Raw genomic sequence first — 12,820 nt, 5'->3', positions numbered from 1 at the left:
TGAGCAATTTCCAGTTTGGTGGGGATAAGCTTACTCCTCTGCTTAGGTGGTCTTCCTGTAGCCACCACTGGAGCTGAGAATGTACCTCTGCTGGTAGCTGGAGGCGAATTGAGTAGTCCTGGGACAGTGGGTTCCATCGTGACATTAAGGAGCGCTGGAGTGGTCACATATGTGCCCTTGCCCACGGGATGACCTCCAGGGTTGATGCCATGAGGTCGAGGACTTGAAGATAGTTCTATACCTTGGGGCGTGCATTGGTCATCAATTGTCGTAATTGTTCCATCAGTTTCCTTCTCCTCGGAGGAGGGAGGAAGACTGTTCTGTTTGGTGTCGAAACTGGCCCCCAGGTCTCTAGAGATTGAGAGGGCTGCAGATTGCTCTTGCCCATGTTCACGACCCAACCGAGTTCCTGCAGTAGGCTCTTGACTCTGCTGGTCACCTGTCTGCTCTCTTCCGAAGACTTTGCCCCGGATCAGCCAGTCTTCCAAGTAAGGGTGTACCAAAATACTTTCCTCAGTGTTGCTGCCACGACCACCATAATTTTGCTGAAAGTTCTGGGGGTGGTTGCTAGGCCAAAGGGCAGCATTCGGAACTGGTAATGGTGACCCAGTATCGCAAAGCGCAGGAAGCGCTGGAGATCCTGATGGACTGGGATGTGAAGGTAGGCTTCAGAAAGGTCCAGGGAGATTAAGAACTCTCCCAGTTGTACTGCCATTATTACGGAGCGAAGAGTTTCCATGCGGAAGTGCAGTACCCGCAGATGGTGGTTGACGTTCTTGAGATCCAAGATGAGCTGGAATGATCCTTCCCTTCTTGGAAACGATAAAATAGATGGAATAGCGCCCCATATTTTGCTGGGGCATGGGAACTGGAGTTTTTGCCTTCAGACTGAGTAGCCTTGTTAAGAGTGGTTTCTACTGCCAGTCTTGGTGTGGGAGTGGCTGGGTAACATTGTAAATTTGTCTCGAGGGATGCTGTGGAACTCCAGAGAGTAACCTTCTCGAATGATGTTTAGTACCCATTTGTCAGACATTATCTCGACCCATCTTTGGTAGAAGAGGGCAAGTTGACCCCCCATCTCCTCTTCCTGTGGATGGATCGGGCCCATTCTCATTGTGGAGCATGGCTGAAGCCTGCCCCCGGGCCTGCTCCCCTCCTTGGTCTGTCGGTTCCGAAAGGGCTGGGACATTCCGGAGGGACGAGGTACCTGGAACTGCGAGTTCCTGTAGGGTCTAAAGCGCTGCGAGCTTCTGCCTTTGGTTTTTCTGGGGGAAGGACGCTGAGATCTTTTACTCCTATCTTCCAGTAGTCGAGGCACTGGGGATTTGTCCCATTTGCTAACTTCTCCAATTCGTTTCCGAACAAGAGAGATCCTTTAAAGGGCATTCTTGTTTTATTTATTTATTTTATATACCGACATTCAATCGAGATATCACATCGGTTTCCAGGTAACTAAGAGAATAGGGCGAATTCTGCCCTATTTTACATTATAACATGATAACAATTATAACATGGTAACAATTGTAACAAATACATGGAAAAATAAAATTATAGCATATAACATATATACATTATGACTTGTTGATAAAATAATTTAGGTATCAGGGTTGATTGGAGGGAGGTAAGAGAAGGGTGGGAGGGGGGGGAGAAGAGAGGGTGGGAGTGTCAGGGGAGGGAGGAACGGAGGTAGAGATTAGCTTTAGATGTCGCGTCCGCAGACCAATTCCGTAGCTATAGTTGTCTTCTGGCTGCCACTGCCAAGGCAATGCCCCTGGCTGAGGGGCGTACCAGGTCTGAGCTTGCGTCCATCAGGAAGACTGCTGCAGGTTCCATCGTCTCACCGGTATACATTACGGAGTTATTTGCCTATCTCTAGAGAGAGGAGCAAGCAGGAACGTGCCACCAGTGCGTAACAGGAAGCAATCTGCAGTGTCATTGCTGGTGCGTTGAAGGCCTTCTTAAGGATGGATTCCAACAGTCTGTCCTGAGTATCCTTCATGCAGCCCCTCCCTCAACGGGAATCGTCGTTCGCTCTGAGACGGCACAGACCATAGCATCCACTTTCGGGAAACGCAGGTGTTCCTTGGTTGCTGGCTCTAGAGGGTATAGAGCTTCCTAGGTCCAACCCCCTTTGAAGCTGGCCTCCAGGGCATCCCACTCCAGGTCAATCAGTTCCTGGATGGCTTCCATCATTGTAAAGTAGCATAATGCCTTAAGAAGGGACACCAAGATGGGGGTTCTTTTTTGGCTCCGCCATAGGGTCTGTGACTGGAATACCCAGCGTCTTCAGAGTCTGGGAAACAAGGGCTGGTAATTCATCCTTGTGGAAGAAGCGAAGCATGGTTCGGTATGGTTCCATTCCTGGAGGGATTTCTCCTTCTTCCAGGGAGTCACCCTCATCATCTGAGGTGTCTGGGTCCCTGTCAGGGAAGTTTTTGGTTAGGCGAGGCATCCGAGCAGGGCTTGGAGGATCTTGTGCTTCCGGCAGGGATTGAGCCCGGGGCGCAGCCGGGGTTAATTGCGCCTGAACGAAGGCTTGCAGGCCTTGGAAAAATTCCAACCAGGAGAAGATCCCTGGGTGCATGTTAATCCCAGGGGGAGTCGGAATAGGGGCCCCAGAGGTGCCCTCCTGTGGGGAAGCCATCTCGGAGATGCATAGATCCGGGGAGCTATCGTCTGTAGTTCCGGAACCATCTCCCGACAGTAAGGGACCAGGCTTTGTTTCCCCCTGGGCTTCTTCGCAATGTTGTCACAGGAAGGACTTCAATTCAGGCTGCGTGGCTCTTATTTGGCAGGCTGTGCAAAGAGAGTGCCTTCTGGCCTTCTTGGGCACTGGTGCCATTGTCTCTATGTGTTTGCGCACGTGTAATTGTAAACGCAGCTGTGCGTGTCGTTATGCGTATGGGTGCGCTCAGTTGTGCGCACGGGCAAGTTAGGCGCATCAGCCGCCTGGACTGCCCCGCTGGTCAAGAAGGGAAGATGGCGCTGAGGACCCTCGCGTGTAAGATGGCGCCCCCCCAGGGTCTTCACATGTGTGGACCCTTGCACCGGATCGGGGCCTAGCCCAACCAAGACTGCTCAACCCGATCAGTGCTCCCTTTTCACCTCGCCGGAAGAAGAATTTGGTATGGCAAGCCGACCTCTGGAGACCTGAATTTAAAGATTTTTTTCTCACCTGGTCTCGGCGCTTACTGATTGTGTGCCGGACGGTCTACAGCTACGGGGGGAGAGGGAATTACCTTTACCGCCGCCTTGGTTCTGCACCCGCTGCCTTTCAGCTACACTGGGGGCTAAGTCCACACCGGGAACCGGCTACCGGACCAAGGCACACCTCTGAGGTATAGAGATCACCTCAGGAATTCTTGACTGGGGGAGGGACCCTTAAGTATCACCGCAGGAAAGCGGGGCTCGATCTTCTTTAAGGTAAATTTTGGTTTTTTTTTGCTGTAATTCTTGACACTCTTCTAGTGTGTGGGATTAGTGTCCGCATCTGCTAGGAGAAGGATGAAGAGCTGAGGTTACTGCAGGGGTATATCTAGAGTGACGTCAGCTTTGAAATCTGACTCAGTCTCCCATCTGCTACCAGAAGAGCACAATACCCACTGGTCCTGAGTCCCTCTGGCTACACGCTAAGAAATAAGAATTTTAGTAGAAAAACTGAATAATAATAGAGAGATATGGTATAATAGAGAGATATGGTACTCCTCACGAGAACGCCCGCATAGGAATTCATGCACATGCTCAGTAGAACAAAAGTTCTACTGAGAAGGGTCCATTCGGTGGTGCTGGATGACGACACTCCTCCCCCACATATCATGGCTAAGTCATGACATATCATGGCTAAGTCAGCCCTATTTATCGATGGAGGTAAAATATCACAATCTAAAACTGTCTTCAGTCTTCTATGAAGGAAATTAACCAGGACACAATAGGCTTGACTTACTAAGAATTTCTTCCACAGGCACATAAAGATCAGATATCTATGAAAACTGCAAACCCAATTGCAAGAAAGGAAAGGAATCAGATTTTAAAGGTAATTCTACAAAATACTGGGTAATAACTACTACATGATTTTGATATATACACACCAGTCCACAACATATGATGCAAGGTGTGGTCTGCTAAAGTCTGGGCCATGGATTATTAAAAAGGATACAGTTCCCAGTCACTCACCTGAACTTCTCATTGATATTGGAAATTCTCCAAGCATTGTTCATATCGAAACCCATTCGTTCCACTTCATTCTTAAATCTTGATGTGACATGGTCCCCTGAAACACAGGCTAAATATATAACATCCCTAAAGTGCTCTATCTATAGTTCTTCTCTTGCCTAAAGGTCCTACCGCCTCCGCCCCCCCAATCCTCTGGAAATCCACATGGGGCCTTGCCATAGTAGTTCCTCCTTTTCAGAACACTGCATTCCATGCATATATAGGAAAAAACTCAAAAGTATTTTGCTCTAGTTTTGTAGACAGATACATTTAAACAGGGAGCAGAATTAATGGAGCCTACTGTTTGGGCACATGCATATATGTGGATCAAAATAAAATACCCATTATCTGGATCTCACTAACATGTCCTGTAAATTTGGTGAGGACAGTACACCTAACCAAAAAGTTGTTGGGGGAAATATATACTCACAAACATGTAATTCTATAAGCCTTGTTTAGGATAAAAAGTCACAGTGACCCCTAATTCTGCACCCAAATACAGAACATTTGTTGACCTGAAGGCGGAAGAGATCATCCTCATCGACCTCCTATCAGAAACCCATATATATCTAAATCATCTATAACAGCAGTTCACCAGTCACTCACGTGTGTCACATGACAAAAAGGATTATTATTCCTGAGCTATCTATAAAGGCTAAAAAACTTTACTGTGCAAATGGCATGGTGGTGCAGGCTGGAGTCAGAGGATACCCCCTCAGAAGTGGTGCAAGACTGCAGGGCAAGGCTTGGATTTATCTTCTACCTAGCTAGCCCCCTCCCCTGCAAGTTGAGCCCTTGAGTTCTGGAGGCTGGTAGGGCTTGGTTTCGGTGGCAGAACATTATTATGGAAGCTGGTCTGGTTCTGGGCTTGGCAGGAGTTGGATAAGCTGGACAGACAGGGTAGGTACAAGCTGGAACTGAGGTCATGCAAAAGCTGGATGTTTGGGGGCAGAAGACTGGAAGTAGAGGTCTGGGTACTGGAACAGGCAAGGAGCCTGACACTGCAGGGATTGAGACTGGATATGGACACAGGCTGGACTGATTGCTGAGCAGGGACTGGGACTGAATCTGGATACAGACACAGGCTAGGCAGGATACTGACCAGGGACTGGGTGTGGATTCAGACACTTCAGCAGGCAAGGCAAGGCAAAGCAGGGTATGGATATGGGAACTGGGCTGGGCAGAGTACAATAAGACCAGGCAAAAGCAGGACTAGACAAGGCAGAAAAGAGCAGGACCGGACAAGGACTAGACAAGGACAACACAGAGCAGAAAACACTAAGGCCCAAAGGCAGTAGTACAGAAGGCCTATAGGTTGCTAAGCAAAAAGCCTGGAGGCCACTAGGCAAGATGCTGGGCAAGGAAGAAGATAAGAGGGGGCACAGAGACGAGAGAACAAAGAAAGGCTCGAGTAGGCTGCAGAACAAGGTATAAGGTAAGAGCAGGCCTGGAAGCCACAAGGCAAGGCATGGTCTAGACAAGGCACAAGATGACAGAAGGCCCGGAGGCTACAAGGTATGGAGCACGGTAAGAGCAGCCAGGTCAGAGAGCCATGGGTGATGCCATGAAGAGGCACTGAAGTTCTAGCAAGGCAGAGTTAAATGGGGCTAGAGCTTGGGTGTGGTGTGAGCAGAGGAGGAGCTTGGCAAGGCTGGAGGTGAGGCTTCCTGAGAACCCTGGTGGAGGGAAGGCTGCACAACAGGCTAAACCAGGGCAGTGAGAGCTTGTAAAAAAGGCAAAACTGTGACCACGTATATAGGCATGTCCACTTTGCTGAAGCCTCGTGGCTTCCATCAGTTCTATTAATACAGCTTTGACTGGGGAAGAACAACTTTAAAAGGGGAGATGGAAGGATCTGTGTGACTGGTAAAGTGATGTCCTCAAAGAACATCTGCTATAGTTAAGCAACTTCATTTTCTCTAAAGACAAATAAGTTCACCATGTCACATAAGAGATATTCCCTAGCTAAGTGTGGTCTTCAACAAATAAGGAGAAAAAGTCACCAAGACCACCAATAAACAAGAAACATTTTTGTTGATCTATAAGGTGTCATCCGTCTCATGTCATTTTTGCTACACCAGACTAACTTGGCTAGCCCTCTGAATTTTTGTTGACCAAAGCCCTTTCCTTTTTTAATAGGAGCTTGTTACAAAAGGCTGTAGACAATCTCGGAACACTGACACAGCAACATCTTACTATGGGAGAATGACTTCACCTCCAGATGTGGCTACTTTGCATGGTGCAGAGTCGCCTGCACTGCCATACTCTTAAAATCTTGGGCCAAAAAGGCACACTAATGATTCTAAGCTTCTGCTCGATGCTGAACCTCTCAGGATTCATCCTTGAGCATCCAGAGACCTTGTTTCAACTAGTGCAGAGGGGTGGGGGACCAAACTCTCCAACTGAGGGGCCAAAGAAATCAAGAATTCCTTCAGCGTGGCCTTGGTACTTGGTGATAACTTCATAGAGCTAGACTATTTCTTCTCAGCAAGGTAAGCTTTTGGCCTGAACCACTTGGGACAACATTCTTGAGCAGAACTGTAACTCGAGGCATTGTGTCCTTGCCTAAAAAATAGTAGCAAACATGATGATCTGTAATGGTTATCTGTTTGCATCTGGGGCAGAACGTGAAGCCACTGGTCTGCTTCTCCAACATGAAGAGGAAAACAATCACAGCAAAAATCAAAGAATGTTTTTGGGGGTATTTTATGAAAGACCAAATATTCGAAAAATCAGCTGAACAGATTTACTAGCACCACAACAGGGAGAGAACATATCCAGACAACAAAAAACAAAACAAAACAAAAACCTATGTTTAAAGTTAAGTACGGTATTATGGGCACAAAAAGAAGATTTAAAAAATTGCTAAAGTGGGGGCAGAGCAAGATGGCTGCCTGAGCTGAGACAGAGGATGCCGACCTTTTGCTTTTCTTCTTTGGTTTGTACTATTATGGCTCCTAAGCACAAAGGAAAATTGAGGGTCTTTCCTTCCGAACCCTCTCTACCTTCTGGTCAGCAGTGTATCACTTCCTTCGTCTCCACCATGCCCGGATACCCTGAGGACTTCCCCGCTGCAGCTTTGTTTGAGGGAATGGAGCAACTGCCAGGGGAAGGAGCTTTCTCTGACCCTCGGGACCAGGACCTACCACTGGAGTGGTGCATTAGTATCCCCAAGGAAGCAGCATTGGCGCCGATTGATGACATGCCTAGTGTGCCCACACGGGAGGGGACAGAGGAGTCTGCTACACCGAAGGGCCCTACCATTCAAGCCAATGAGAGCTTAAGTGACCCACTGTTGACTCCTAATAGTGAGACTGCTTTGATTCCCTCTGTGCCTTGTTATAGCTCTCTTCCTAGTTTGCTGGCCGCCTCTGGTTTTTCTGCAGACTTTTCTCCGGGTGAGTTCATCTCCAAGTTTAAAGAAACCCGCGGTAGTGACTATAGACTCTGTCTGGGATAGCATGGAACACTTTGCTAAAATCTTATATGTTTCTACCTCCAAGATTGATTCAGTTTTGTCTAAATTGGCACATCAAGTTTCCAGCCATGAGTCCCGCATTCAAGATATTGAAGTACAACTTGATTCAGTTTCACGGGACTTGAGTAAAATTCAAGCTGTTCATACTACCTCTATTCAGGAACATGGAGCTTTGTCTCACCATATTGAGTCTCTCGAAAATTCCTTTCATAGACTCAACTTTCATTTTTTAAATTTTCCTAAATTTATGGGAGAGCTACCTTTGATTTCATTAAAAAGATATTTTCTTGAAGTGTTAAAAAAAAAATTCCTCAAGATAAATTTCCCTCTATTAACAAAATTTTTTTTTTTGGCTTCATCTCGTTCTCCTAATACCCCTAAGTTTGCTTCTGGCAATATTTCTGATTTGTTGAAGTTTTTGGAGACATCTACTTTAGAGATTATCGATTCTGCTACTCTTGTTGTTCTCTTTATAGCTGACTCTGATGTTCACCTTGTGATATCTTCCTATTTTCGGTATCTGGACGTAGAATTTCATGGTTATAAGATTAGAATCTTTCCAGATATTAGCAGAGTAACCCAAGAATGAAAAAGAAGGTTCCTGGCTATGAGAAAAGAGACTCTGGACATTGGGGCATCTTTTACATTGCGTTACCCCTGTAAATGTTTTGTTAAGTATCGCTCTGATTTCTTTGTTTTCTTTTCTCCAGAACAACTTAAGTCTTTTATAAATGCCAGGAAAGTTTTGGTTTCTTCCCCTTTTCCTCCAGGGTTTTAATATCCCTTATTTTCTTTTTTCGGGCATGATTTCTAGCTAAAGCATTGCCTTTTTGTGATTTTCCTTTTTTTTTTCTCTTTTTCTCACTCTCTGCCCCTTTATCCTTTGTTTCTTTCTAATGATCAAGATGGAAAGATTTACATTATTCTGTTTTCCTAGATATGTTTCTTTATTTTTTATTTTAAGTGTCCTGTAATTTCTAAAGTTATAAGCTTTGTTTATATAAAAATGTTATAAATAAGAAGTTTGGCCTTTCCAGAAAGCTTTGGAATGGTTGTCCATTTGGCAACGTGAGCAACCATTTGTCTGACTGGAGAAACTGAATACTGAATTTTCTAACAAAAAACATTTACAAACCTCCCTTCTACTTCTAGGGCTCTAAAACAGACCTATCTCACTTCATTATTCCCTACATATCTTCCTTTAAGCACCACACCATTTATTCTTGACACACCAATAGCATAAAATTAAAAATCTACCTTTCACAGGCTTAGTTATAAGCTTCATGGATTGGCTACTTGAGTAAGAAATGTCTTGGCTGACCCTGTTTTAGGCTCAATCAAATTCAAGAAATGCAGGTTCTAATCTCTAAACTCCCACTTCACAGGTTCTGGAGAAAAGTTCACCAACTATGGAGAAAGACCATTTATTGGCTAGAAAATTTTAGAGACTGATATTCAAAAGGGTTTCTCTGGCTAACTGCTGAAGGTGTAAAATTCCCACCTTGCTTAGTGGCTAAATTTTAATCAGGTAAGTCATTATCCAGTTAAAGTTTAACCACTTAAGAAAAAGGTGAATGGTGAATAAAGTTATCCAGTTAAGTCTGGGCAGAAAAATTCCTGTTCAAAAGTTAGCCAGATGACAAAAGAAAAAAATAGTGGCCAGGCAGTGACCGATCACCCTCCCTCTTTCAAAAATATAGCATGGCCAAGCAGACCCTATTCCCCAAAATATATGCAAATCTTGTAAGCATGGCCAAGCAGACTCTGTCCCCCCAACCCAAATATATGCAAATCTTGTAGCATAGCCATGCCAGACCTCCCTCCCACCCCTAATTTAAAATTTTTGCACAGCAAACAGCATTGATTCCTCCCCCACCTATACTGTTAGAGAAAAAGATTCTAAAAATACCTTCCCCATAGCCTCCAAAAAACTATCCCGAAGTAGAGCAAGAGAGTCTATTAGTATTCAACAGAGAAGAAGCAGGCATGTGCTAACAGCTCTGACAGCTAAGGCACATAGTATTAATTTATTCATTGCACTTGGTTCATGATTGCTCCCTTCATTGACAGCCTCTCCTGATTCCACTCTGCTTATGAAACAGTTTTGGGGGTGAGGGGGGTGGGGATTTTTTGCAAACTGTTTTAAAATGTATGGTTTGGTGGACTAGGGGATTAGCATGGGATAATTTTAAAATGTTATTGGCTGTTCTACAAGTTTTACATATACTGGAGAGGGGGGTGTCTGCTTGACCACTCAATAATTTAGGTATGGGGGGGGGGGAGGGCAGAAAATCGGCTGTAGTTTGAGTTTTATTATGAATATAGCCAGTGAGCAGCTGTTACCCAGATAACTTTTCTGCTCACTGGCTTACTGAATATTAACCTGTTATAAAAAAAAAAAAAAAAAAAAAGACATTGATGGTGTAAAAAAAAAAAATTACTACACAAACAAAATAAACCTAGTAAATGGAAATCCCAGAGTCCTATTTAATGTTAAGTTCCTGACCTCACAAGTAACAATACCAAATGATAAAAAGACTGACAAACATTGTAACAAAATTGCCTGTCATTTCCAAGAAAAACTTTTAAAGATATCTACTGAATTTGAAAACTTACCTATACCTAAAATCAATCTACCTCCTCTTACCTGCTCTTGGTCTGATTTTACTGAAACTGACTCTGCTACTGTATCTAGACTACTTGCCACAACCAAAATATCACATTCCCCATACAATCCGTGTTCTGGAAAACTCATAAGAGACAGTCACGAGTTTATTTCCCCAGTCAAAGCACAGATAGCAAAAATATATCACTCACTACCGGTACTTTTCCAGACATTCTTATAAAAACATCTATAACTCCAATACCCAAGAAAAGTATACCAGATTTATATGACCCTTCAAATCTCCGACCCATAGCATGTTTAAGCTCACTAGCCAAAATAATTGAATCAACTGTATTACACCAACTTACTGAATATATAAATGACAACACCACATTCCATACAAATCAACATGGATTTCGTAAGGGTCATAGTACTGAAACTTTATTACTCAATGTTTTTGTTACAATCATTCGTGGTTTTCACGCTAACACTGATTTCATTATTCTCCTCGACCTCACCGCAGCATCTGATACGCTGAATCATGAACTTCTCTCTCTCTATTCTACAGTTTTACTGGTATTCGAGACTCTGTGCTTGACTGATTCACTTCCTTGATATCAAATTGCTCTCAGCAGATAAACCTTAACTCCCACCATTCATACTGGTTTACCACAACAACTGGAGTACCACAAGGCTCCGCATTACCCGCCATGTTGTTTAACATTTATCTTCTTTCGTTATGTCATATCCTATCAGGTTTAGGCATAGATTTCAAAATCTATGCCGACGATATTCAGCTAATCATTCCTTCACTTCCTACTGGGCACACACCTTTTCATTAATCACCATATACATGGATATAATAAAAACCTGGCTCGCGCATAGACTAAAATTTAAATGATGGAAAACCAGAACTAATATATATATATCAACCATTCCAAACTCTTCATGGTCACCTCCATCACACTTTATATTTACCTCACACTCCATCCCAATTGTTACGCAAGAATGTAACTTAGGTTTTATTATGGACTCAAAACTATCAATATCAGAAAATATATCAAAATGAACAAAAACCTCATTCTACAAACTCAACTTTCTGAAAAGACTTAAACCTTTACTATGTCAGGATGATTTTAGACTTGTACTCCAAGCACTTATCCTTTCAGGATTAGATTATTGTAATTCCCTATATAATAGCCTTCCAGATTCAGCACTTTGTCCGCTTCAACTTATTCAAAATTCTGCTGCTCGACTCCTAACTGGTTCCAAACTTAAAGATCAAATATCCCCTGTTTTGCTAAATCTTCACTGGCTACCCATCAAATGACTCCACTACAAAATCTTAACTTTAATATTCAATTTAAACCATAACCCATCGGCTATCTGGCTATGTACAACCTTTCATTTATAATCAACCCTGGCGTCACTTACGGTCATTAGAGAAAAACCTCCTTGAGGTTCCAACAGTTAAAATCGCGAGACTAGAAATGACCAGGAAACATGCTTTTTCAGTGGCAGGTCCTCTCCTTTGGAATTCCCTCCCAACCTCTCTTAGAACCATATCTAATCCAAAGGAATTTAAGAAAAAATTAAAAACATATTTCTGTTGCATCGTTTTCAATTTAACTTATACAGACTAATATCGCCATCCCACCTATGCTATTTTTCTTCGGTACTACGTTGTGTTTTATTTGCCTTGTTTCAAACAATTTTTTATTTAAATGTATTTTATTATTGATTGCCTATGTTTTTATTTCCTGAATTATGTGCTATCCAATTTGTAAACCGCTTAGACCATTCTATGTATAAGCGGTATATAAGAAGCTTTTAAATAAATTAATTCATTGAGGAAAAAAAAAAAAGACTGCTACAGAGAAGATTTTCAAGTGAGTTGCTATCAACTGTATAATCAACTGAAGAAAGCTTAGGAAAAAAAAAATACTTTTTAAGTGCAGAACTTGTCACTTACAGAATACATCTTAAAGCACTGATGATATCCTGTTCCAAAAGGATCTCAGCACATACACATGGCACAGCACACATCTATTCGCTATGTACTTTTTCATTTGAAATAATTAAATATGTTTTAGCTGGCTGCTTCTACAATGAATACAGAGTGCCTGCATACCTGGCCGGCACAGATCCCCATGTTGTTCCTTCTCACTGGCATAGACTTCCATGCACCATGCATGATAAGCAAAGGAGAAGAGATCCTCGATCTTGGCAGGAGGATGAATAGCATTGTTCAAGCGCTTCAGCCATTCCTGACATTGCTCAAAGGTGAAAAACTGGCATCTATAATAGTACCAAAGATACATCTAGGTGAACATTTAAAGGTGTGACAATCAGTGCCATGTAATGTACGGTCCAGCTCTTAACCTATGGTTGAGAAATGGTCAAACAGACAAAGAAAAAAAGAAAACAATCTGCTAGGGTTGTTAATATTACTTTTAGAAATTAATCAGTAATTTAACTTTACTGTTAAATTACTTTAATTCCTAAAAAGTTATTTGTGACACAAA

General features: G+C 43.2%; 1 protein-coding gene across 9 annotated transcripts in view; it reads right to left on the bottom strand.

Annotated features, from left to right (window-relative positions):
* Positions 1-12,820, bottom strand: part of MTMR3 (myotubularin related protein 3) — a 334,346-nt gene that overhangs the window by 205,346 nt on the left and 116,180 nt on the right. For all 9 annotated transcript variants that reach the window (XM_029619464.1, XM_029619465.1, XM_029619469.1 and 6 more), the window contains 2 exons: positions 12,427-12,593; positions 4,174-4,270 (listed from right to left, as the gene is read on the bottom strand). In XM_029619464.1, coding sequence (XP_029475324.1) covers positions 4,174-4,270; positions 12,427-12,593 — 264 coding nt within the window. The remainder of the gene's footprint in view (positions 1-4,173; positions 4,271-12,426; positions 12,594-12,820) is intronic.

The sequence above is a fragment of the Rhinatrema bivittatum genome, chromosome 11, assembly GCF_901001135.1.
Source record: "Rhinatrema bivittatum chromosome 11, aRhiBiv1.1, whole genome shotgun sequence".
NCBI lineage: Eukaryota > Metazoa > Chordata > Amphibia > Gymnophiona > Rhinatrematidae > Rhinatrema > Rhinatrema bivittatum.
This window is presented reverse-complemented; position numbering and strand designations above follow the sequence as displayed.